The sequence below is a fragment of the Megalobrama amblycephala genome, linkage group LG4 (assembly GCF_018812025.1).
Source record: "Megalobrama amblycephala isolate DHTTF-2021 linkage group LG4, ASM1881202v1, whole genome shotgun sequence".
NCBI classification, from domain to species: domain Eukaryota; kingdom Metazoa; phylum Chordata; class Actinopteri; order Cypriniformes; family Xenocyprididae; genus Megalobrama; species Megalobrama amblycephala.
The window spans coordinates 52,304,859-52,332,575 of record NC_063047.1 but is presented as its reverse complement, the minus strand read 5'-3'; the positions used below and the strand labels follow the sequence as shown (position 1 = coordinate 52,332,575).

Sequence of the window (27,717 nt, the reverse complement as noted above, 5' to 3'; positions counted from 1 at the left end):
TAGCGAGTGAAGGGAAAATTGGAGTGGAACGCAGCCCTAATTAAACACATATGCTACTAATGCTATTTCATGCATTCTGACTTATTTACACTGTTAAAGAGTTGGATTCTCTTGCTAAACATGACCAAAGTTTAAAAAAACGAGTTGGACATATGACGGAGTATTTCTGTGCCAAATACACTCATTCAGATTTCCTATATGTTTCGTAAAGTTTTTTAGTATGGCCCTGTATAATGTAATAAAGCGTAGAATTATTTGTTTGGGCACTTCTTACGGAAGAGCGCACGCACACACATCTACCAGAGCGAGAGAGCAAGAGCAAGAGCACGGCCATAAACGTGCTTCGTTCGGGTTATGGAAGTCATCGCCAGCGCTGCACAGGACTTGCTTGAGAAAGAATTTATCACTTTGTTTTTAGACCACGAAATCAACAATGTCACCAAAGAAGTATGTTTTTGGTTGTGAGGGAAAGATAACCTTGCTTCCCATAGAACCCAGCATTGAGCTGAGAGATTTGTGCTCATGCATTATTGATGTGCTCTCAACATTTGTCATTAAAATAACCATAGAAACAGCCTTAAATTAACTATCAAAATAAGGATAAAGTCATGTGGTCCCAGAGATAAAAGATCCCGGTCATGAGTCAGAACTGCAAGTGGTAATTAAAACTGCATCAAATATCTGTTTTGTTGGCAGTGGGTGCTTAAGTCCATATAATGTAATCAACACAAATGTATAATGAATCAAAATTTATCCAGGGATAATGCGATGGTGTATTGTGTGTGTTTAAATGCATTTGTTTAGCTGACCATCGATAGCTTCACTACACAAAAGCTGCGCATGCTCATCACTCTTTAGCTTCGCCTACGGCACGCCTCCAGGAGCTCGGCTGTTTTCGAAAAGAATTGGCACAGCGTATCTGTCTTTTATAAATCTGATAAAACTAAAGACTTTTCAGAGATATGAAGGATGCAATACTACTGTATACTCAAGATTAACATGAGATTGGCCGAAACTGTGTGTTATGTACCCTTTAAGCTAAATTGAATAGATGTTGAATAATATATAATAAGTGATGTTTAATATACAAGCATATTTTAGTCTACCATCATATCCAGCACTATTGCTCTGCCAGTCTGAGGCGCTCAGGTGACCACGACATGAAGTTTTCACCATGATGTGCTGAACGTCCCTCCAGGTCAGAGCTGGACTGAGGATGAAGAACAAAGAAATGAGTTTATTCATCACATGCTTAACAGGGATGACAGTAAATACTTTGTCCAACAGACATGATTGGCTCAATAAAACCTGTATGTGGAACTGAAAGCCCATGAGCAACAATGGCAGAATTCAGCTCTGACCCAATCTCAACCAATGGACAGTGTCTGAAATGAGGTGACCCAAGAGTTTTACCCTTGACAGTTGACAGAGCCTCAGACTTAAGATGGCTACACTTGATTTGACCACAGAGTGCTTGCCAGATCTAACAGAAAGATGACCACATTTAATGGACAGAGCACAAATAACCTAGACATGACAGCTTACTTTGCCTCCAATGTGAGGGCGATGATTCCTGCAGCCATCGGGGCTGATGCTGAAGTTCCAGAGTGCTCATCAGTGCAACGCTGCCTCAGATCTGTCGTCACCTGAAAACACACATATGCATGGGTCCAGTGAGGAAAAACCAACAATTTGCCACAAAGCATCAAACAAATACAGATTTAGTGACTCACAACTGCAAGACTGTGGCTGTCTCCACTGCTGTATGTGGTGGCCAGAGTAGACGAACACTCTTCCAGGTACCATGGCTTTTGCCCACTCTGAGTGGTGCTGCCTACTGAAATGGTGTAAATGCTGTTGGTGTAACCGTCACATGAGCAGTGGTCTTGACTCTGCCCACCATTTCCTGATGCCCACACAAAAATGGAACCACGGCCCTTTCTGCCCTGAGAAGCAAAGTGGAATGTATGGATTTTTTTCCTGGTTATTTATTTTTTGTTATAAAATAAAAAAATAACAAAAAAAAAAATAACTGGAAACCTTTTGTATGCTGGGTATCAATCTTTGTACACTGAAAAAAAAAAAATACTATAAATAAAAACAAAATATCGAAACACCTTAATATTTATTGTTGTCTTTTTAAAATTTGATTCTCATTTTCTGTTATGTACCTAAAAAACAAAAAATATAAAATGAAATAAAACACATGAAAAATTAAAAATGAACGAAACCTACAATAATTTTTGCAGTCAGCAAAGTATGTGTTCAGCACAGCAACACTCTGGTGTCAAGCAATATGCTGTTTAAACAAAATTGTTTCTTTTAATTGTTTCGATGGAGAGTGTTATTTGCTTTTAGACAAACTGAACAAAACAGGTTTAAATTAGAAAGCATGATTTTATGTATAGGCTGCACATCATTGAAAACACTAAAGGTAATCATTAATTTTATTTATAATTTGAAATTAGTTATTTTTGCATTTTTCAGAGCGATTTCCGTCTTCCAGTTTGAAAAGTAAAGTCGGAGCAACGTCACAAAATCTGACGTCATTGTGTACTACCGGCAAGTTCCGGAGTGCTGGTTGGCTCCAAGAATGGGCTGGTCGAACATGCTGACGTCAACAGTTTCTACAATTATTCATGACTTAAAGCTCATTCAATCCAATCACTGTGCTGTAGTATGCATAAGATTATAATTGCGGTATTATGCATGAGGAAGTATCACTTCTCTTGCCTCTCTTGTTATTCAGAGACATGGGTTGTAGGTGCTCATTTCCTCAGTGCTACAACAAAAATGCGTTTTCCTGCGAGGCAACCAGAGCAGAAGTTTGGGTGCATGTGGATTGTTTTGCAGTAATCTACCGGCACAAATGGAAAATATGTTCGCATGAGATCGCATTACAGTAGAGAATTCAAATGTCACAAAAGTGCTGTTCATTCACCTCTGCGTTCGAACACGCGAGCCGTGTGTATGTTTGCCCCAGCACAGCAGCACATGAGTGTTGTTTGTATTTTGTCAGAACTGGAGTTGAATACGAACACAAAATACAATTGTTATGATATACACACGGAGCGCGCATATGATCGGTTTCAGCTCGGAGCTCCGCGCTGTTTTCAACAACACTAGCCATGTGGATTATAGCTATACAGAATAAAGTATCCATGTTTAAAGTTTTTATAGACATATTTCACACATTCTCCTGTACCAAACATTAACCAGCACGGTGTATGCACACATATTTCATCAAGTCTTCTTCAAATTAATTATATGTGCAAACTGGACATGATATGTGTATCTGAACATGATGACATGATTAATCTGATGAACAAAAGACTTAGAGAATGGACAAAAATTAAACTATATATTTATTCTTTCTGTTAAACTACATGTTGTTTATCATGAGACTGAAGTGCTCGTAAACGTAATGAAAGTATTATTAGCCCTTTTAAATATTCTTTCGCATTTCTCCATTGTGCTTGGGAGTTTGTTGTCATTTTCTCCGTGCTCATATATTAATATTTATCATTCTGTATAATGAGTGTGTTGTAGGTCTGTGTTTCATTGGTTGTTTTTCCAGCTCAGAGGTGTGAACGACCTGGGTAAAACAGGGGGGTTTCATGACCCTTTAAACAGGTGATTGCTCGGAGGTTCGAGATTGTGCGTGCTCCATGTCAACCTTTTTTGCTTGTTGTGAAAACTAACCTATACTAGTCCCACACCATACATGCGTCAATGTAGCCGGAGCAACTATTTACGGATATGACGAGACATGCAAAGAGTGAGAGATGTATGTATGCAATTTCCTGTGAAAACCATCCCGATATGTCTAAAATATTTTATAGGCTCAGGCTTATCAGGGTAAGAAAAAAACATTTTGGAAGAAGGATTGCCAAATTGTACTAATTCATTATTTTAATTCAGTCCACTATTTCCCAGAATGAGGGAGAAATTGCACAGTAACTCTAAAAAGAAAGAACAAATTATAGGCTTAAAAGCACATGTGTCAAACTAATAATCCTGAAGACCTTGATTAGCTGGTTCAGGTGTGTTTAATTAGGGTTGGAGATAACTCTGCTGGTCTTCCAGGGCTTCCCTCGGGGGAATCCCTGCCGCCATTTTGAGGTGTGTTCAACTAAGTGAAGTGGACGAGGAAAGTTTATATGGACAGACCCTCGATCAAAATCAAGGGAGCGAATCTACTTCATATGTACACTTCAGGCAGCTCCATATACAACAATGCAACACAACTGTGACGTCACTGCATATAGCGTTTAATTTACCCCACCAGAAAAAACTCTATGATATATGCATTTTTTTTTTTTTTAAATATCTAAAAGAACCCAAACACACCTATAAGTTATCCATTTAGAATGCTGCATTTCGTTAGGGGGAAAAAAATGTAAATAATAAATCAACTCCATAGCAGATTCCAAGTGATCAAGGGCTTAGGACGTCCCAATTCAATCCATCGCACGAGTTCCGTTAGTAGTGGGCACTCATGCAATGTAATCAATGACGTACATCCGAGTCGACGAGACTGAGGGAAGTTAGCAAGGGAAGGGCATAAAAACGAACTGGAACGCAGCCCAAGAACTGAGTTTGACACCCCTGGCTTAAACCATCAGATTCATCCACACAGGGGTACATTTCCCAAAAGCATCGTTAGCCAGCTAACATTGCAAGTTCTGTCTTTACTCACATAGTTCAACGTTTTGGTATTTCCTGAAACCATCGTTCAAATGAACATTCACTAACTGCATCACAAACTTTTGTGGTTAGAACGACATCTCTCGAGCTGTGGTTAGAAGCATAGTTTCTTGTTCCCTTTCAGTCGGTCACGTTCGACGTACGTCAGTAGTGACCGATGAATTGGGATATCGCTAGAGAGCCCTATCAGCTTCGAGTGAAATAAAACAAGCCAATGGAATTGGTGTGCGATATTTGCATAATGCGCACCGCCTCCGACAGGTGTATATAAATAGGAAGCAGATGCAATCGCACTCTGTCTTTCGCTTCGGAGCCAACAGTTGGTGTCCAGCTTCAGACTTCACAAGAGTGAAACTAAACAGCCTTGGAGATTCAGCGTCTGTTTGTGTTGGCGTTAAGGCACAACAGCGAGGTCGCGAGCTTCCAGGGGAGCCTGAGCTTAAGCTCTCAACTGCTGTTTTAACAGCAACTGAATTCCCATATAAAACGCAGTTGTCTGTTGCGATTTGGGCTGGTTCCTCCCGGTGTGTTCGGGGAGTGGTGTACCTGAACACATCGCGTCACTCCCTGTGTGCTTCAGCACGAGAGAGCTGACTCTTCCCCTTCTAAAAGAGCTTCACAGACAGACACTGCGTCTTTTTCAAGACGTCATTCTGTCTGTGCGTTTCTGGAGGAGGTCATTTCCTATCCTCACTGACGGCCACAATCACTTTCTCTCATGTCTGCTTAGCGTGCTGAGACTGTGTTTGTGGGTGGTTCATATTCTCTTATGAGAATATGCCCACGTCGGCACGTTGTTTGTCTCGCCTTTCTCGTAAGGGCTTGAGCGTTCAGCGCGCCGTGTGCCGTCGAGCTGCCGGCTGACAGCGCGCGTTGCCATGGAAACCCTGCGCTTCGTCTGGCGCTCTAGATGCACGGTCGAGACTTGAGCGCCTTTAATGAGGTGGAGTCCCCTCACTTATTCCCCGACCTAGTTTATTTTTCTGAATAAGAAAAATACTACTTTGGTTAATAAGCCTGGGTGACCAGAGGATCACAGTGGGGCTATACCCGCCGAGCCATTCTCCGTGGGCCCCCCACTCCTCTAGTGCATCGCAAACATGTTGTGATTATGTCCGTGGGTGGTTCATGTTTAATAAAACATGGCCACGTCGGCGCCCAGTGCGCCGTGTGTCGTCCAGTTGGACGGCCACGTTCACTGTCCAACATGGCTGGTAGCTTCTGCTTGGATTGCTGGTCCTTCTCATGAGGGACCTAGCGTCTTAGTCGGAGCTCCAGCAGAGGATCAGATGTCGACTGCTACGTTGGAGAGAGTATTGTTGGACTCTGAAAATGAAGATGATGCTGAGCGTCCCACAGTCGTGATGTGCTCATGCTGAATCAGATTCAGACTTGACAACCATGCTTTCCCGGGCCCCTGGGGGCGTTGTGTGACGCGCACTCGCCTTGCCCTGCCCCCTGTGCCCGGACGTGCATGGAAAAACTTGGCAGTTTTGTAGCCTCTTTGGTGTTAAATATGGAACGCCAAGGGGGCCATAATCTGCATTACAAGTTTTTTCTCTCTCACTACCCTTTAGGGTGGGGTCGCAGTGCTACGGGCACACCACCTCTGCCCTGCATGGGTCTTGGCCCCCGGCAAGTCCATGGTAGGCCAAAGCACTCATTGCATGTGGGTAGTTCTGAGTCAGGGTTGAGCTACGCATGATGCAGGTCATAGCGCAGGCCTCTGGCCAGACAATGTCCACCATGGTGGTCCGGAAACACCCCTGGCTAGTCTTGTTGGGATGTGTCATCGTCAAGTACACTTTCTCGATGTGCTCATCTCACAAGCTGGCCTAAAACCCAGCCCGCTTTCCCCGCAGCCAACCCAGTTGGTTAGCAGGAGGTGGTCCTGGGGATATGGTGACCTGCAGCTGAAGTAAACAGTTCTTTCCCCGGAGGAGGGCCGGGTGGAGATTTCTGGTCTGTTCCGCCGCTGGCTCTCCGGAGTCCAGCGGTACCCACGAATAGAACTGTTTTCTGATCCTCCAGGTCCCAAGAGGGTGTGGCTGGTAGTGTGCAAGGCCCCCCCTTGCCACTCTCAGCCCTCTTTCACTTCACCAGCAGGTTCCAGTGTGGTGGTTCAGGCCGCACCCCATGTGCCGTCTCCCATTCACACTGCTACCTCGCAGAGTCTGACCACACTCCGGGCCGCTCCCATGCCGTCCGAGTCATGTCCCCGTACTCTGCTTGCGGCTGTCAGCGTGCGAGGCCCTGCCTTGTCACGCGCAGCCCCCCCTCACATCGCCAGCAGGTGGCAGTGTGATGGTGCAGGCCGCGCCCCGTGCGCCGTCTCCCATACGCACTGCTGCCTCGCAGAGTCTGACCACACTCCGGGCCGCTCCCATGCCGTCCGAGTCGGGTCCCCGTACTCTGCCTCGCTGCCCCACCCCCGGTGCGTCTGTGGTGCCTTTGGTCCCGCTGGCTCGGTGTCTGGAAGCGTGGATAGCGCTCCCCAGCCTGTCCAGCTGGCTCATTCGTACCATCAGACTCGGCTATGCGATTCAGTTCACCCGGCGTCCCCCGGTTTTCAGGGGTGTCCACTACACTCAGGTGTCACTGGACAACGCACCTGTTCTCCGGGCGGAGATTGCTGTCCTCCTGGCGAAGGATGCAATCGAGCCGGTCCCTCCAGCCGATATGAAGTCGGGGTTTTACAGCCCCCTACTTCATTGTACCAAAAAGGGCGGTGGGCTATGGCCAATCCTGGATCTGTGCGTCTTGAACCGGTACCTTTACAAGTTGCTGTTCAAGGTGCGCAGAAGCGCGTTTTCGAATGCGTCCGTCCCCGGGATTGGTTTGCAGCGATCGACCTGAAGGACGCGTATTCTAGTCTCGATTCTGCCTCGCCACAGACCCTTTCTACGGTTTGCGTTCGAGGGTCGAGCATATCAGTACAAAGTCCTACCCTTCGGGCTGGCCCTGTCGCCCCGCGTCTTCACGAAGGTTGCGGAGGCGGCCATTGTTCCCCTCAAGGAACAAGGCGTTCGTATTCTCAACTACCTCGACGACTGGTTGATCCTGGCCAGCTCGCGAGCGCAGTTGTGCGAACACAGGGATATGGTTTTAGCTCACCTCAGCCGGTTGGGGCTTCGGGTCAACTGGGACAAGAGCAACTCTCCCCCGGGCAGAGGATCTCTTGTCTCGGTCTCGAGCTAGACTCGGTCGCCCGGACTGCGCGCCTCACCGAGGAACGCATCCAGTCGGTGTTGACCTGCCTGAGCACGCTCAAGCGCAGGACAGCGGCCCCACTGAAAGTATTTCAGAGGCTCCTGGGGCATATGGCATCTGCAGCCGCGGTAACGCCGCTCGGATTGCTCCATATGAGGCCGCTTCAACACTGGCTCCGCGGCCGGGTCCCGAGATGGGCGTGGCAGCGCGGCACGCTCCGTGTCCCTGTGACACCGAGCTGCCGTCGCACCCTCATCCGGTGGTCGGATCCTTCATTCCTGCGGGCCGGAGTACCCCTCGAACAAGTGTCCAGGCATGCTGTGGTCTCCACAGACGCCTCTGCCACGGGATGGGGGGCCACGTACAACGGGCATGCAGTGTTGGGTCTTTGGACGGGGCCTCAGCTGCATTGGCATATCAATTGCCTGGAGTTGCTAGCAGTACGTCTTGCACTGGGCCGCTTCAAGGAGCTGCTGTCAGACAAGCACGTACTGGTCCGCTCGGACAGCTCTGCGGCCGTTGCGTACATCAACCATCAAGGTGGTCTACGCTCCCGTCGCATGTCGCAACTCGCCCGCCATCTCTTGTTGTGGAGTCAGAAGCATCTGAGGTCCCTTCGGGCCACTCATGTCCCAGGTGTGCTCAACCGTGCAGCCGACGAGCTGTCACGGCAGCCTCCACTTGCGGGCGAGTGGCGGCTCCACCCCCAGGCGGTTCAGCTGATTGGCAGCATTTCGGCGAGGCCCAGGTAGACCTGTTTGCCTCCCCAGAAACTGCCCACTGCCAGTGGTTCTATTCCCTGACCGGCGGCACGCTCGGTACGGATGCCCTGGCACACAGCTGGCCCCAGGGTCTGCGCAAATATGCGTTTCCCCCAGTGAGCCTTCTCGCACAACTCTTGTGCAAGGTCAGGGAGGACGGGGAGCAGGTCTTGTTAGTGGCGCCGTACTGGCCCACTCGGACCTGGTTCTCGGACCTCACACTCCTCGCGACAGCCCCTCCCGGGCCGATTCCTCTGAGGAAGGACCTCCTGACTCAGAGACGGGGCACCCTATGGCACCCGCATCCCGACCTGAGCTCCCTCTACTCTGAGCCTCTATGCGCTGAAGTGGAACCTATTCGTTGAATGGTGCGCCTCTCGCCGAGAGGACCCCCGATTATGCTTGGTCAGATCCGTGCTTTCCTTCCTGCAAGAAGGGCTGGAGCGAAGGCTGTCTCCCTCCACCCTGAAGGTGTATGTTGCCGCTATCGCTGCACATCACCACGCAGTTGAGGGTAAGTCCCTGGGGAAACACGATCTGATCGTCAGGTTCCTGAGGGGGGCAAGGAGACTGAATCCTCGCCCTTCCTCCGTACCCTCTTGGGATCTGACCCTGGTTCTCACAGCTCTCCGGGGTCATCCCTTTGAGCCTTGCAATCAGTCAACCTGAAACTAATGTCTCTTAAAATGGTTCTTCTGGTTGCATTGGCTTCCCTTAAGAGGGTAGGGGATCTGCATGCATTTTCGGTCGACGAAGCGTGCCTAGAATTCGGGCCCGGTGATTCTCACGTCATCCTGAGACCCCGGCCTGGATATATGCCCAAGGTTCCTACCACTCCCTTCAGAGATCAGGTAGTGAACCTGCAAGCGCTGCCTTCGGAGGATGCAGACCCAGCCCTAGCTTTTCTCTGTCCCGTCCGCGCTCTGCATGTGTACGTGGACAGAACGCGAAGCTTCAGGACCTCAGATCAGCTCTTCGTCTGTTACGGAGGCCAGCAGAAGGGAAAGGCTGTCTCCAAGCAGAGGATGGCCCACTGGATAGTGGATGCCATCGCCTTGGCGTACGATTCCCAAGGCGTGCCTTGCCCGCTTGGGTTGAGATCCCACTCCACCAGAGGAGTGGCTTCTTCCTGGGCGCTGGCTCAGGGCGCCCCGCTGACAGATATCTATAGAGCTGCGGGCTGGGCGACACCTAACACGTTCGCTAGGTTTTATAGCCTACGTGTAGAGCCGGTATCTTCCCGTGTACTCGCTTCCACTAGCCGGTAGACGCGTTGAACCCGCTCTAAGTGTCAGCTTGCAATGCCATTCCCGCCCCCTGGGCCGGATACGTGCATATTTTTTACTCCAGTCGTGTTCCCCGCTTGGCGAACCCTGTCGAGTTCCTCCACCTCCCCCTTCGGCTCGGACATTGCGGAGTGTCTGATGCCAGGCCTACATCCGTCACCGACGTTGTCTGTTGGCTGGGTTCCATATGTCGTGACTCCTCTACGTGAGCGGTCCCATATGTGTAATTGTCCATGGTTTAAAACTCCCTACGGCGAGTCCGTGTCTTTCCCTTAGCAGAGCCAGCTCTGCTGTCACCTGTCAGATGAGTCTCCCCCTACCCAGGTGGAGCCATCCCAGGGACTCCATATGCGTACTGCCCCCCGGGCCAGTCCATATGTGTATTCTCCACGTAAACTCCTCCCCCATTGGGTAGGTAGTGGCCTCCGCAGCGTCCCCTACGGGTTCGCTTCCCCAGTGTAGTCTAGTTTACTTAGTGGGTATGTCGGAACAGCAGTAGACTCTCTCGGCGTAAGCTCGCCCCCTTCACCGTCCCAATTGGTGCGACGGGTGGCTAGAGCTTGCACTGGGCACTGGAAGGGGTTTCGTAACTGTGGCGCTTTATTTGGGATCCCAATTCGTCGGTCACTACTGACGTACGTTGAACGTGACCGACTGAAAGGGAACGTCTCGTATGTAACCCTCGTTCCCTGAAGGAGGGAATGGAGACGTATGTCCCGTCGCCACAGTTTCTGTACCCTCGCTGTTGTGCGGACACCAGTTGTCTCCTCAGCGAAAAACAGAGTGCGATTGCATCTGCTTCCTATTTATATACACCTGTCGGAGGCGGTGCGCATTATGCAAATATCGCACGCCAATTCCATTGGCTTGTTTTAGTTCACTCGAAGCTGATAGGGCTCTCTAGCGATATCCCAATTCGTCGGTCACTACTGACGTACGTCTCAGTTCCCTCCTTCAGGGAACGAGGGTTACATACGTAACCGAGACGTTTTTATGACATGTAGACTTAATAAATCCTTATCTTGAGCAAAATAAGCAAGCTGACATTAAGTACAATGTATATCTTTTATTTCAAATTCATACAAATTTAATTTACATATTTTAGTTTGACAAGAGATTTTAAGCACCATTTTTTTGAAGTGCGCGCATGTGTGTACATGCTCTAGTACGTAAGAATGAGCCTATGATTGAATCTGGAAATAAGGCGAAATGACTGAGAAAATGAGCATTATTTCTCAGAAGCCATGTCCGTAATTTATAGCAAAAAAATCTAGCATTAATTCCATCCAAACAGATTCAAAGAAGTTATTATTCCACCACCTGCGTGACATCATTCAACAACGTGGTTGAACGACAGGTTTGTGACAATACGGTTTCAGGAAACGGTCGTGACTATCTAGTTGATTTGCTCAACGATGCATAATACTATGGTAGTGAAGCAGTGAGTTACGTCATTGTACAGGAAATGCACCCCAGAACAGGAGAGCCGAAGTACAGCTCATGTAATTACCAAAACAATGTTCCTTCGCAAATAACTTGCAGTTTTATCAAAAAAGTACAAGGACCAAAGGTTACACAGTGTAGCTTTAAGTGCAAAATACTTTACTTTTCACAACTGTCATAAAGGGCCTAGTCTTTGGGTCTTGTTGGGTCTGTATTGAAAAAGTAAATTTTTATATTGCTCTAATCAAAAATTATGGTTTGCAGGCTTAAACCTTGTAACAAGTGGAATTAGGTACTGCTCCTTTAAGGCGGACCGCTCTCTCTCTCTCTCGCTGATGAGTGGGCAGTATATCGATGGAGCGCGAACAGTGAGCATGGTCAGACAGCAGGTCTCTCTCTGAAGCTGAGCAAATGTCAGTTCTGTCTAAGTGAGCTCATATTCCTTGGCTACCGTGTCACACCAGAGGGTATATCCCCAGACCCAGCAAAAGTAAAGGCGGTTACCGAGTTCAGAACGGCAAAAGACACAAAGGATGTCAGAGGATTCCTTGGCCTTACGGGCTATTATCGACGCTTTGTACCTGGCTATGCGAGTAAAGCAGAACCACTTTTCCGTCTCACCAGGAAAGAAACGCCATTCTGCTGGGATGAAAGTTGCCAGGCGGCTATGGATTTCTTAACAAAGTGTCTCACATCAGCACCAATCTTGTGTTTTCCAAATTTCACACGGCCATTCTTCATACATACAGACGCTTGCGACCTGGGTCTTGGGGCGGCGTCTGCAGGACTTTGATTTTAGTATTGTTCATAAGCCAGGTGTTCAAAACAAGGTCCCAGATGCTTTGTCCCACAACCCAATTCAATGTGAGGCTACCCCAATAGACATTCTGCCAGATTATGCAATTATTGGGGGGATGGATCTCTGTAGCCTGTCCTCAGTTGTGATGACAGACAAAGCACAGTTGAGACAATTACAGGAAAATGACCCAGTGGTCAGTGATCTTTTATGTGCCCTCAAGAGTTCTAGAAAAGATGATGTGGATGAAAAGTATGTCATTCAGGATGGTTTGCTGTATGTCAGAGACTCCAAAGTGATGTGTGGACTACATCCAATGGAACAACTCAAATTTTACGCGCATACCTCCATCAGAGGTACTGTGTTAAAATACTACCATGACCACCCTACAGCCGGACACCTCAGAATTACTAAAACACTGACCAGGCTAAAGTTTAGGTTCTTCTGGCCAAAAATGGCAGAGGATGTAAAGAGATATGTTACCTCATGTTCGGTGTGTCAGTTGACAAAGCCTAGTCAAAAGAAACCAGCGGGTCTGATGGTCCCAATCAAACCGCAAAGGCCTTGGGAATACACTGGGGTAGACTTTGTGGGCCCTCTCCCTCGGACACAGAATGGAAATGAGTACATTCTTGTACTTTCTTAAAACTGCCAGATCTGCCTATTTTTCAAAACTCTTAGAAGAAAATAAACACAACCCTAGGTATTTATTTGATACAGTGGCTAAATTAACAAGAAATAAAGCTTCAACTTCTGATGTTCCCAAAGAGCACAGCAGTAATGACTTTATGAACTTCTTTACTTGCAAGATTGATAATATTAGAGAGAAAATTATAACCATGCAACCGTCTACTACAGTATCATGTCAGACATTGCATTGTAGTGTCCCTGAGGAAAAATTCATTTCATTTACTGCTTTAGGAGAGGAAGAATTGTCTAAACTTGTTAAATCATCAAAATCAACAACATGTATGTTAGACCCTATACCAACTAAGCTATTGAAAGAGATGCTTCCAGAAGTCATAGATCCCCTTCTTAATATTGTTAATTCATCTTTGTCATTAGGATACGTACCAAAAACCTTTAAGCTGGCTATTATTAAACCTCTTATTAAAAAACCACAACTTGATCCTAAAGAATTAGTCAATTACAGGCCGATCTCAAATCTTACTTTTCTGTCAAAAATACTAGAAAAGGCAGTTTCATCGCAACTATGTTCCTTTTTAGAAAGAAATAATATCTGTGAGGATTTCCAGTCAGGATTTAGACCGTACCATAGTACTGAGACTGCTCTCATTAGAGTTACTAATGATTTGCTCTTATCATCAGATCGTGGTTGTATCTCTCTATTAGTGTTACTGGATCTTAGTGCTGCATTTGACACTATTGATCACAATATTCTTCTAAACAGATTCGAAAATTATGTTGGCATTAGTGGAATTGCATTGGCATGGTTCAAATTATACTTATCTGACCGTTATCAGTTTGTAGTAGTAAACGATGAGATATCATATCGATCACATGGAGTACCGCAAGGCTCAGTACTAGGACCATTGCTTTTCACTCTGTACATGCTACCCTTGGGAGATATCATTAGGAAGCATGGCGTTAGTTTTCATTGTTACGCTGATGATACTCAGCCCTATATTTCTTCACGCCCTGACGAAACTTACCAATTCACAAAATTAACAGAATGCATAGCTGATATAAAAAACTGGATGACCAGTAATTTCCTACTACTAAATTCAGAAAAAACAGAGATTCTAATTTTTGGACCAAAAACTTCTTCACGTAATAACCTAGAATATTGTCTAACACTTGATGGCTGCTCTGTTAAGTCTTCGTTGTCAGTTAGGAACCTGGGTGTGCTCTTTGATACCAATCTTTCATTTGAAGGCCATGTTACTAGCATCTGTAAAACCGCTTTCTTCCATCTTAAAAATATATCTAAACTACGACATATGCTCTCAATGAAGAATGCAGAACAGTTAGTTCATGCGTTCATGACCTCAAGGTTAGACTACTGTAACGCTCTACTGGGTGGTTGTTCCTCCCGCTTGATAAATAAACTACAGCTCGTACAAAATGCAGCAGCTAGAGTTCTTACTAGAACTAGGAAGTATGACCATATTAGCCCAGTTCTGTCGTCACTGCATTGGCTTCCTGTTAAACATCGTATAGATTTTAAAATCTTACTAATTACTTACAAAGCACTAAATGGTTTAGCCCCCCAGTACCTAAGCGAGCTCTTAATGCATTATAGTCCTTCACGTTTATTGCAATCTCAGAATTCAGGCCAGCTGATAATACCTAGAATATCGAAATCAACTGCAGGTGGTAGATCCTTCTCCTATTTGGCACCTAAACTGTGGAACAACCTTCCTAGCATTGTTCGGGATGCAGACACACTCTGTCAGTTTAAATCTAGACTAAAAACGCATCTCTTTAACCTGGCATACACATAACACATTATATATTTATATTTTCAAATCCGTTAAAGGATTATTAGGCTGCATAAATTAGTTCAGCCAGAACCGGGAACACTTATAACACCAGATGTACTTCTTACATCAGAAAAAGAATGGCATCTACGCTAATATTAGTCTTTCTGTTTATCCCGAGGTTTACCGTAGCCAACCGGATTCGGGGCCGTTTCCAGATGAGACCGAGGACCGGTGCCTTGACACGACCACAACGCAGCCCTGTATCAGCAGAGATCGAGTCGACTAGATCATCCATTGTGAAGACATCATCGACACGACAGCCAGTGCCACAGTTTCCTCAAAATTATAATCACGATTATTAATCATGTTTATTCTATCAAAAGAGTAATGTAACTATGGCTATTGCAAGTTCTTTACCAACCTACACTTCACCCAAAAGGCCTGTAGGTGGCACAAAGACTTAAATTTAACCAACTATGATAACTTCGTTAGATGGTAAATCAATACAAAACATGGTTTTGGTGAGCGCTTTGTAATATGTATTCACATTAGATTTTAAAGCAACACAATTCGTTTGCAATAAGACAAACCAGATTCAAATTGCCCGGCAAATTCGTAAAGCAAAGAAAAATCATTTCTAGCTGATCAACATTATGAAAACTGGTAAAACCTTTAGGAACTTCAAAAGATAAAACAGCGAAATTCCTAATATTACTTCCAATATTTCCAAATTATGTTCATTTTCATAGAGCGGGCCAATATCGTGACGATTATTTAAAATCAATCGAGTGAAGCAGATATCGTTATCGTGATAAAATACGATTAATCGTGCAGCCCTAATTTAATTTAATTTGACTTGACATTTGATATTCAACAGTATCCTTGATATTTATTCAACAGTGCTTCTGATCTGCCTGCATTGACACTATTCTTTAAAAGGAAAAATTATATACCAATTATCAATGTAAAGCTGCTTTGACACAATCTGCATTGTAAAATAAAGCAAGTAAATTCCTGAGCGAAATCTTTGCTAGACACGGTGCACCATCGTACCTGATTTCAAACCGTGGCACACCATTTGTGAGTAACCTCTTTGAGTCTGTGGTGGCCACCCTGGGTACAGAACACAGGTTGACTACAGCGTACCACCCACAGACAAACGCAACGGAAAGGGTGAACCGTACCTTGAAAACAGCCATTCGTGCATACGTGTGGGACAAACACACCTCATGGGACAGATACATACCTCAGATATGTTTCGCTCTTCGTACCGCCCCACATGAGAGCACTGGCCTGTCACCATCAATGTTGTTATATGGATGTGAGCTTGAGACTCCACTTGATTTGGTCACACAACCGAATGTTGATGGAATGGATGACCCGGATGTGACCTACCCGGAGAACTTGAGAGCTTCCTTAAGGGACGCTCATGATCATGCCAGAATAGCTCTAGAGGAAGGACATAGACGCAGGAAACGGTACTATGACCAAAAACGGCGTTCAGTTAATTATGTTTTGGATGATCTGGTTAGAGTGAAAACACACCCAAAGTCTGATGCAATAGCAAACTTTACAGCCAAGCTGGCTCCAGTATACTCTGGTCCATACATGGTCTCAAAAGTACTATCTGATGTTAACTACAGACTGGAAAAAGTCGATACTGGAGAGGATGTTAGTGTGTTTCACGTGGTGAACCTTCAGCCCTTTCACTCTTGGAATACTGCTTTGTCCAATAAAAAACTCTCTGATAATTGCGAGGATGTACAATCATTAGATGGAGGTGGCCCTATCCAAAACTGTGCTGGAGAGTCTGATGATACTGACTTGTGTGTTGCTGGAGACTGGTTAACCAAACTCCCCGAGGATTTTTCCTCAGAAAGCTTACCTGAACAGACACTTGACGGTGCTGTTTTTGCTGACACAGAGTACTCTGACATGAGACCTGACTTTGACACTCACAGATTTGACACAAGTAACCCGTTCCGGGGCACAGACCGCTATAACTTGAGACCGAGACAGAAACCCAGAATTACTTCTGACTGGATAGTCAATAGGTGGACTAACCCATATCATACACATACGTTTGAAGTTAAGTGAGGGAAGATGAATAAATGGTGTTGATTGTCACTTGTTTATAGACAAAATGTTCAAAGGTTGATTGTTATGTAAAACAAAAAAAAACAAAACAAAAAAAGGGGGAAAAATGTATTTCATATGTGGGTGTGGCACACAGTTTTGTTTTATTGAACTTAAATGCAGTGTACGAACTTATGAAGAATGTACTGTTTGTGCATTGTTTTGTTTTTTTTCTCACCCCGTAACAGCTTTTCAACTGTGGCATGTATGTATCGTTGTTAAGTGAAACAGTAATGCTCCCTGGTTGTGTACGGCTGGGGTCAGCCTTTATTTGACGGGGGGGAATCTGTAACAAGTGGAATTAGGTACTGCTCCTTTAAGGTGGACCGCTCTCTCTCTCTCTCGCTGATGAGTGGGCAGTATATAGATGGAGCGCGAACTGTGAGCATCGCATGTGTGCATGATTTATCTCTGTTGCTCTTTGTCGCTTATTTCTTTTGTTTCGTTCAGTAACGCAGTTGTCAGTGAAGTGTTGCAAACTCCCCCGTGTGTTCGTGGGAACGGCGCTGATAATAAACCCCATGTGAAACGTCAGAGTTTTGCTTGCACTCGGCTGCAACCATTCGGTCCAGCTATCTGATCTCTCTCTCTATATAAAGCGTTACAACCTGCTCTGTCCAGTTTGTCTAACAGCAAATTTTTGAAAACGAAAAAAATTATTGGGTTTGTTTTGTTTGTTTTTAGTACATAAAATCTTTTGCATATTTAAAAAAAAATACATCTCGATATACATAAAAGTTGATTTTATTCAAAGTAAGTAAATGTTTTATTTAGTTTACTTTGATTAAGACATTGACTAAGAAGTATTTTTGATGAATATTAAGTCAAAATTTAAAGAAGCCCTAGAATCAAAAATTGAATTTACGTAACATTCGGGATCATTAATATGTATGACCCCAATATTTGCATATGCCAGCCCATGTTCAAGGCATTAGAAAAGGGCAGCCAGTATTAACGTCTGGATGTGCACAGCAGAATCATCAGACTAGGTAAGCAAGCAAGGACAATAGAAAAAATGGCAGATGGAGCAATAATAACTGACATGATCCATGATTACATGATATTTTTAGTGATATTTGTAAATTGTCTTTCTAAATGTTTCGTTAACATGTTGCTAATGTACTGTTAAATGTGGTTAAAGTTACCATCGTTTATTACTGTATTCACGGAGAAAAGAGCCGTCGCTATTTTCATTATTAAACACTTGCAGTCTGTATAATTCATAAACACAACTTGTGTAGTGTAGCATTAGCCCATTAGCCACAGAGCATATAGCCTCAAACTCATTTAGAATCAAATGTAAACATCCAAATAATAACTATACTCACAGGAATCCATGCATGCATGCAGCATGAACAACGAACATCTTGTAAAGATCCATTTGAGGGTTATATTAGCTGTGTGAACTTTGTTTATGCACTGTATAACTGCACTTATAGTCAAGAGCTCGGGAGGGCAGGGAGCGAGAGATTTAAAGGGGCCGCGCAGCCTGAATCGGTGCATAGTTAATGATGCCTCAAAATAGGCAGTTAAAAAAATGTATAAAAAAAAAATCTATGGGGTATTTTGAGCTGAAACTTCACAGACACATTCAGGGGACACGTTAGACTTATATTACATCTTTTGAAAAAGAAGTTCTACGGCACCTTTAAGGTTCGAACCAAACCAACAAATTATTATATATATATATATATATATATATATATTTTTTTTTTTTTTTTTTTTTTTTTTTTTTAAAGTTGGTCGAAGTTAACATTTTTTAGTGTTGTCTTAACTCAAACTCTGCCCAAAAATGTACATAGACAAACAAAGACAAACTTACTTTGCGTATGCCACTCTCCAGAGCGAGCCGGGCAAGAGGGCCGGGGCCATCCACTGTTCTGCCATCATCATCTGGACCCCAGCTAGAGCTGTAGATATCAATATACTGCTGCCTCAGACTCAGTGATTGGGCTTCCACCATATCAGTCATATCGCCATCCAACATACGCACACCTACAGGAGGAGATAGGAAAGCTCCATAGATATTAATAACATAGGCTTTGTTTTGAATACCACACTACATACTGTAATACTAAATGTTTATTGTTGCCTAATGCATAATAGGCAGTACTTTATAGTGTAGCAAACATAGCTGATAGAGACATACATATGCACACATAAACATAAACTTCTGATAACTCACCACCAATTTTTGCATTGTAGGCAATTCCGACAATGCAGAGGGAATTGTTTGCAGAGGCAGCCACCACACCAGCACATCTTGTTCCATGTCTTTAGTGAAATCACAAAGAAATGGAAAACCTCATATTTGTCTGGAGCATTGTATTTGAAAATGTACTTAAAATCAAAATATGTGGAGACTGAGAGAAGTGAGACTGCTGGATAGCAGTGGAAATGGACCAACTTGTTTTCATTGGTGGCATCATAACGTGGTGTTGGATCAGGATCATTCCCATTAACATCATAGCTGGCTCGTGCATCCTTATAAAGATATAATAACACATTAATAACAACTGTTTATCACTGCTGGTCAGGCAAAGAAGAGAAAAAGAGGATCTAAATGCAGCTTTCTTTTTATTTAACCAAAATAACAAAGATGAAAATAGTAAATAGGCACACCAGAGAAGAAAAAAAGGTTTTTTTTCTTTTTTGATATGTTTTTCTTTAAAGGCACTTAATATAAAGTGTGACCAATTTATTTGTTTCAGATCATTTTAAGATGTCACAGCACTTACATAGTTTTGTTTTAGGTCTGGATGCTGTCTTTCTATACCATCATCCAGTATGGAGACCACAACACCTTTTCCAGTGTAGCCCCTGCGCCAGGCGGCCTGAACGTTCATGTCGGTCAAGCAGTTTTGATCACAGTGCTATAGAACAGTAGGAAAATAGAACACGTTTTAGTATGTTTTTATCAATATGTCTAAGATTATCAATACAATCCTTTAAACTGTGAAATATTGACTGTGTACACTTCAAATCTTAAAAGTATATTTAAAAAAAAACATACATGCAGATAATGTAATATTAATAAAATAAAGGGCCACTTAAGTGTACTTAAAGAGAGTATACTTTCATGATAAAACACTTAACATTTAGAAAGTACACTTTGTAATAATGCCAAATAAAATGTTTTACTTTAAAGTACATTTTAAAAGAATGTTTCAATAAGTAACATACTAATGTAAATTTAGTAAATATACTTAAAATGTATTTTAAATGTAAATTGCAAATTAATCATTACACATGTGTAATTACAAATATGTTTAATAAAAGTTTCGGTAACACTTTAGGGTCTAAAGTGTGACCAAAGTTTTAATAGAAATTACATTAAAGTATATTTTAGTAAACCACAAATGCTTGTCAATACATTTGACAGTATACTTACTGCCCAAATTTTAAAGAAAATAGAAATAATTAAATTACATATAAAGATATACTAAAGTCCTACAGTAGTCAACATTTGAAGTGGTTTAAAAAAGTTAATCATAGTTGTCCTAAGAACTAAGCTGTCCTAAGAAGAAAATTTTCGGACAACTTTGATGAAAGGTTTTGATCCACTTCAAATGTTGACTACTGTATTTAACTGGGTCAAAATATTTTCATTTATTTTACTCTTTTTAAAAGTACAGTATGCAATGGGCATTTCATTACAATGTAACAACTTTGAACATAATTTAATAATCACTTTTATCTGAATATAAAATTGCTGATTGTAATGTGTTGCATACTAACAATATACCACATGCTGTCCCATTTGGGGTCATTAAAGCTGGTCGCGTGGGTTTGGTCCATTGTGTCGGTTCTCTTTACTCTCTTCTGAACCATCTGTTGTTGGATCCACTCCACCTTTGGCATCAGAACATATTTATGATGTTCTACTGCATATATAACATGCTTCACAAACCAGAGTGAATTAAATGAAATATTCATTAAGAGTAATTATCATTGTCTCATTTAGTTTTTGTCAAGTTTAATGCATCCGTGGGGTTTGGTGTACCGCTGTCTTAATCTGTTTTGGTAAGTGTGTGTGGTGTTTATAGGGTGGTGTAGTCTAACTTATTAACTATTCAATGGTGTCTCTGTGACTGAAGGTATATGATCTTTGTACCTTGGTGTCCATGGCAATGAGACTGTGGTTCCCTTTGCTATTAATACTGGACCTTTTGATGGTTCCACTGTGCTGGAACTGGTAATGGTCCACTAGCCCACCTATCTGAAGTGGCACAAGGGGAAGAAGATTGTGTTAGCCGCTGCTAAGGTTTGACTGACAGAGATATCAATTATGTATCCACCCCTGACGTATTCCTATGAAACAACAAAGGGGTTATTCTACACTGCTGATAGACTTACCATCAGAGGCAACCTGAGCTACCAGTGCACGATTCAGCTGAGCTTAAACTTTGGCTACTGATTACTCTCTGACACCCTGTGCCTTGACATTATGATGTTGGCCAAAGCCATACCAGATTTACCCAGAACTAAACAGCCCCACAGTAGACGGCAGTTACACATTTCATTGACTGAGTGTGGGAAGTCAGGTTCCTTCATGTTAACACTGAAGACATGTGCTCAATGATACAAAGCAAAATAAACTAAATAGTGACTGTGTGCCAAATAAATCCCATGATGTATTGCACAACAAACCATTGGGATTCAAAATGGCTTAAAGTAATATTAAATTAATATTCCAAGTTTAGTTCTGCTGACAGCATCTTTGAAAAGAATGTTTTGTAATGTTTTTGAAAGTTTTTTTTTTTTTTTTTTTGCTCAAGGCTGCATTTATTTGGTCAAGAATACAATAAACGCAATAATATAGTGAAATATTACTTCAATTTAAAATACATGTTTTCTGTTTTGATATATTCTCTGATATATTAGCTCTGATAATATTCTGCTTCATTGCTTAAGAAACATTACTTGTAATTATCAGTGTTGAAATCAGTTGTGCTGCTTAAAATTTTTGTGTAAACCATTATACATTTATTAGAAATAGAAATCTTTTGTAATGTTAAAAAATGTCTTTATTGTCATTATTTGAGCAATTTAATGCATCCCTGTCAAATAAACATATTCATTTCTTTAAAAAAATTTTTTTGAACAGTAGTGTATTTTACACTTACAATGGTCTGTGCATGGGGCAAGTGTACAGTATTAAATTCTATTTAATTCTATTGTCCATTTCAAGTGCATTTATATGCACACCCTTTTCCTGTTTTTTTTTTTAAATATTATTATTATTATTATCATCTTATAATAATAATAAAAGTTATATTTTAAACACAAATTTTCAATTAAGTGAAAATTACATTTATATATCTCCATGAGTATCCTGTCACATTTAATTATCTCTTAAATGTACAGCTGCTATATTTATTTGTGCAGTAAGGGGACAAAGAAAGTGTGTCAGTTGGTTAACTAACTGAAGTAGGGTATAAGATGCCATCAGGGTTAGGAGCTCGTCTTGCATAGTTAAACACATTTATTATACAAGAGCCTGTGACCCAGAGACATGGGCTTGATAATACTGAAATACTAATTTGAAAGAAAAAGGAACAAGGAACAAGAGTTTGTTTACATAGTTGGTGTAATAAAAATATTAGTTTGTCTATGAAGTTTTATCCTGGCAGTAACTGCACCTAAAATAACGTCTTTCAATTTCAATGACAATAAGTCAAGATTGACTTTGAATAGCATGACGATTACATGGTACATGAATATGGTAATTCAGCAGCATAATATATAACAAAGTACCATGTTATTATCATATGTGTGACCATGACTGTATCATAGTATCATTTTGTGTTGAAAAGTTGCAGTTGCAATTCTGGGATCATACAGAAAACATGAAGACATAATAGCATACTGTCTGTGTTGATAAATCACATGATTTTATAGGCCACTGAGACTTATAATAATAATTTAAAGCAGGAAACAAGAATAAATACAAAGTTAAAATAAATGTGATAACACCTGTTTATATATACATGTTCAATTGTTATAAGATGTTGCCACATGAAACATTTAACTGGCAAAATAATTTACAGTGTACTTACCTGGCCCATATTCACAAATCCATATTTGTTTGCAATAAGATCAGCAGCATCAGGACCTCCAGTTATTTTAACCGCCCAACGGTTTGTGTATAATCTCGTCTGGACACAGTGGAGTCCAAACCCAAGAAAAATTGCATATGAAAAAAGTACTGTTGGTGTCATCTTCAGATGGTTATGATCTCTGCTTCATGCAGAAATATTGCTCTGATGACACTCCTCATTGAGAAGTTCTCATTAAAAAGCGATTTGACATCGTCTACAATAGACTGGACTGTCAAATGATTGAAAAAAAAAAAAGTTCCTAAAGGACCTAGTTTGACTGTGTGAGCGCTATTCCACTGCGATGGCTGCACTGCATCTGTTGCCTGTGGCACATCATCTCCAATTACAGTCCTATCAGTTTCTACAGGTGCACTGTGCGCTAGTAGGCCTACAGCAAACAAGAAACACTGGGAACACTGCATAATGCCTAACTTCCATTCATGGCATTATTATATTAAACAATGTTGGACAGATCATAATAAATGTAGGCTACTTATTGAAAACATTTGCTTGCTGCAAATTGCATACTTATTTGTATTTATTTTTCATTTATTCTTTTTAGTACATTTTACATTAATAATGTTTCAAAAGTCAAGTCACCTTTATTTATATAGTGCTTAAAGGTGCCCTAGATTCAAAAATTGAATTTACCTCGGCATAGTTAAATAACAAGAGTTCAGTACAAGGAAATGACATACAGTGAGTCTCAAACTCCATTGTTTCCTCCTTCTTATATAAATCTCATTTGTTTAAAAGACCTCCGAAGAACAGGCGAATCTCAACATAACACCGACTGTTACGTAACAGTTGGGGTGTACGCCCCCAATATTTGCATAATGCCAGCCCATGTTCCCAACATTATGAAAGGGATTACACAAGGGTAGCCAGTATTAACGTCTGGAGCTGCAAAGCAGAATCATCAGACTAGGTAAGCAAGCAAGAACAACAGCGAAAAATGGCAGATGGAGCAATAATAACTGACATGATCCATGATAACATGATATTTTTAATGATATTTGTAAATTGTCTTTCTAAATGTTTCGTTAGCATGTTGCTAATGTACTACTAATTTACGTCCAAATGCCGGCTCGGTATTGGCCAAAGCTGCACACGTGAGCAGCACAACGCTTGCGTGTGATGCTGACGCAGGAGCTGGCCAATGATGAGTCGGCATTCTGATGTATAACCTGGAAGCGCTGGATGTAAACAATCTATGAGAATGACACAGAAGAGAAGATACTGTTGAAGAAAGTCATTATTTTTGTTTTGTTTTTGCGCACAAAAAGTATTCTCATCGCATCATAAAATTAAGGTTGAACCACCGCTGTCACGTTGACTGTTTTAAAGATGTCTTTAGTGCCTTTCTGGACCTTGAGGTGGTTAAATCGCTGTCTATGGACAATGTCCATATACCTCAAAAAGATCTACATTTGTGTTCCGAAGATGAATGAAGGTCTTACGGGTTTGGAATGGGATTAGGGTGAGTAATTAATGACAGAATTTTCATTATTGGGTGAACTAAATAATAGAATTGAACTGAATTAAACTGACTCAAACCAAACTATTTCTAAATAATAAATCAGCTCCATAGTAAATTGCACGTGAAAGTTACTCATTACTGGGTAGAGCCGCACAGTATCAATATTTCTGTGTTACAAATATTCAAATGATCACAGAAGTACTGGGATGAAAGTTTATAGTTTGGATATAAACACTAATATCTACGATATCTAGCGATAACAACATAATTAGAGAAAATCACCTTTTGATAGAACGTGGCGCTTCAAATAGTACACTGTAAAAAATGAATGTGATTTTAACGGTAAAATACTGTAAAAACGCTACGGGAAAATTTTTTTAAAAATAGGTTAACATTACGTTCCCGTATTATATACAGGGAAAAACTGTAAAAGTTCTAACCAGGCATTTATGCAATTTTCACAGTAAAATGCTGTCAATTTTACAATTTTTATAAGTAAAAAAGACAAAATCAATGTATAATTTACAGTCAAAATCTGTAAACTGATGTTCCCACAATTCCCTGTGTGACACTCCACATTTGAAAGTATTTTGTTTAAATAATTATGTTTCTTAATAGTATTTGTTATCAGTTATATACATTAGGGATTTATGTTACATCTTCTGTTGTTTAATGAATGTTTATTGCATTATGTAAGTGTTGTGGGTTACCATGACGGTGTTTTGCGTTTGCGTGAATGACTCTTTGCACCTTCTTTATATTAGTATATACTTCAGCTTGTACTTGTGATGAACTCATGTGGTTTTCATTGGTTTTCTCTTTTACCACCTGCATTATTATGGTGGTTGTCATTATATGTTAAAGGTACAAAACAGTTTTTATTAGTAGTGTGCATTGTTGAATTTATTGGTTTACATTCAAATTTTCTTAAATTACAGCTTTATACTGTAAAATTTACTGTTTGTTCTGTAAATGTATTTACAGTTTTTCTGTATTTTTTACAAAATTATTCTGGCAACCACAGCTGCCAAAATTATTTTGTAAAAACTACGGATTTTTTTTTTTTACAGTGTAGTATCGATTGCATTGTTACGCCACAAGGTGAGGACAAGTGACTGTTAAAAATGTATTTGTCACTGAATCATTCATTCACGAGGTTCGTTTAAAAATGATTATCCAACAATGAAACAATTTAAGTATTTATGAATCATTCATAACCATTTTTAAATAATAATTAATTAAACATTTTTAAGTAGGCTGCAGCAATTTATATTTTGTCAGAAGCTCTAGTAAAATTCATGTTATTTTGTTTAGTTGTCTGTTCAGAATCATGATCTCTGTTTGAAAAAAAAAAAATGTGATACTCAATTTATCTAAAATCATGCAGCTATTATATATATATATATATATATATATATATATATATATATATATATATATATATATATATATATATATATATATATACAGTACAGTCCAAAAGTTTGGAACCACTAAGATTTTTAATGTTTTTAAAAGAAGTTTTGTCTGCTCACCAAGGCTACATTTATTTAATTAAAAATACAGTAAAAACAGTAATATTGTGAAATATTATTACAATTTAAAATAACTGTTTTCTATTTGAATATATTTCACAAAGTAATTTATTCCTGTGATGCAAAGCTGAATTTTCAGCATCATTACTCCAGTCTTCAGTGCCACATGATCCTTCAGAAATCATTCTAATATGCTGATCTGCTGCTCAAGAAACATTTAATGTGTACAATTGTACAAAATATTTGTGTACAATATTTTTTTTCAGGATTATTTGATGAATAGAAAGTTCAAAAGAACAGTGTTTATCTGAAATCTAATCTTTTGTAACATTATAAATGTCTTTACTGCCATTTTTGATTGATTTAATGCATCCTTGCTGAATAAAAGTATTCATTTCTTTAATTTCTTTTCAAAAAAATAAAAATAAAAATTCTTACTGACCCCAAACTTTTGAACGGTAGTGTATAATGCTACAGAAGCTTTGTATTTCAGATAAATGCTGTTCTTTTGAACTTTCTATTCATCAAGGAATCCTGAAAAAAAAGTACACAACTGTTTTCAACATTGAAAATAATCATAAATGTTTATTGAGCAGCAAATCAGCATATTAGAATGATTTCTGAAGGATCATATGACACTGAAGACTGGAGTAACGATGCTGAAAATTCAGCTTTGCATCACAGGAATAAATTACTTTGTCAAATATATTTAAATAGTACACAGTTATTTTAAATTGTAATAATATTTCACAATATTACTGTTTTTTACTGTATTTTTAATTAAATAAATGTAGCCTTGGTGAGCAGACAAAACTTCTTTTAAAAACATTAAAAATCTTAGTGGTTCCAAACTTTTGGACTGTACTGTATATATATATATATATATATATATATATATATATATATATATATATATATATATACAGGTGCTGGTCATATAATTAGAATATCGTGATAAAGTTCATTTTTTTATTGTAAATTATTTTAAAAAATGAAACTTTCATTTATACTAGATTCCCTACATGTAAAGTAAAACATTTCAAAAGTTTTTTTTATTTATTTTTTTTTTATTTGTTGATTAGAGCGTACAGCTAATGAAAGTCCAAAATCCAGTATCTCAAAATATTAGAATATTTACATTTGAGTTTCATTAAATGACCATCCCTACAGTATAAATTCCGGGTATCTCTTGTTCTTTGAAACCACACTAATGGGGAAGACTGCTGACTTGGCAATGGTCCAGGAGACAATCATTGACACCCTCCACAAAGAGAGTAAGTCACAGATGGTCATTACTGAATGTGGTGGCTGTTTACAGAGTGATGTATCAAAGCATATTAAATGCAAAGTTGACTAAAAGGAAGAAATTGGGTAGGCAAAGGTACACAAGCAACAGGGATGACCGCAAGCTTGAAAATACTGTCAAGTAAAGCCGATTCAAACACTTGGGAGAGCTTCACAATGAGTAGAATGAAGCTGGAGTCAGCGCATCAAGAGTCACCACACTCAGACATCTTCAGAAAAGGACTACCAAGTCACTTCTGAAACAGAAACAACGTCAGAAGCATCTTACCTGGGCTAAAGAGAAAAAGAACTGGACAGTGAACAGTGGTCAATATTCCTCTTTTCAGATAAAAGTAAATTTTGCATATCATGTTGAAATCATGGTCCCAGAGTCTGAAGGAAGACTGGAGAGGCACAGAATCCAAGCTGCTTGAAGTCTAGTGTGAAGTTTCTGAAGTCAGTAATGATTTGGGGGGCTGTTGGGTCTGCTGGTGTTGGTCCATTGTGTTTTATCAAGTGCAAAGTCAATGCAGC

General features: G+C 40.9%; 1 protein-coding gene across 1 annotated transcript in view; it reads right to left on the bottom strand.

The window, feature by feature from the left end:
- The window catches only part of pcsk5a (proprotein convertase subtilisin/kexin type 5a), a 65,320-nt gene extending 42,275 nt beyond the window's left edge, over positions 1–23,045 (bottom strand). Inside the window, exons 1-10 of the mRNA XM_048189930.1 lie at positions 22,843–23,045; positions 20,898–21,002; positions 20,522–20,635; positions 19,522–19,656; positions 19,191–19,267; positions 18,969–19,057; positions 18,606–18,778; positions 1,734–1,946; positions 1,546–1,646; positions 1,107–1,210 (exon numbers count right to left, since the gene is read on the bottom strand). Of these exons, the coding sequence (XP_048045887.1) occupies positions 1,107–1,210; positions 1,546–1,646; positions 1,734–1,946; positions 18,606–18,778; positions 18,969–19,057; positions 19,191–19,267; positions 19,522–19,656; positions 20,522–20,635; positions 20,898–21,002; positions 22,843–23,004 (1,273 nt within the window). The 5' untranslated portion in view covers positions 23,005–23,045. The remainder of the gene's footprint in view (positions 1–1,106; positions 1,211–1,545; positions 1,647–1,733; positions 1,947–18,605; positions 18,779–18,968; positions 19,058–19,190; positions 19,268–19,521; positions 19,657–20,521; positions 20,636–20,897; positions 21,003–22,842) is intronic.
- Between the last annotated feature and the right edge of the window lie 4,672 nt (positions 23,046–27,717).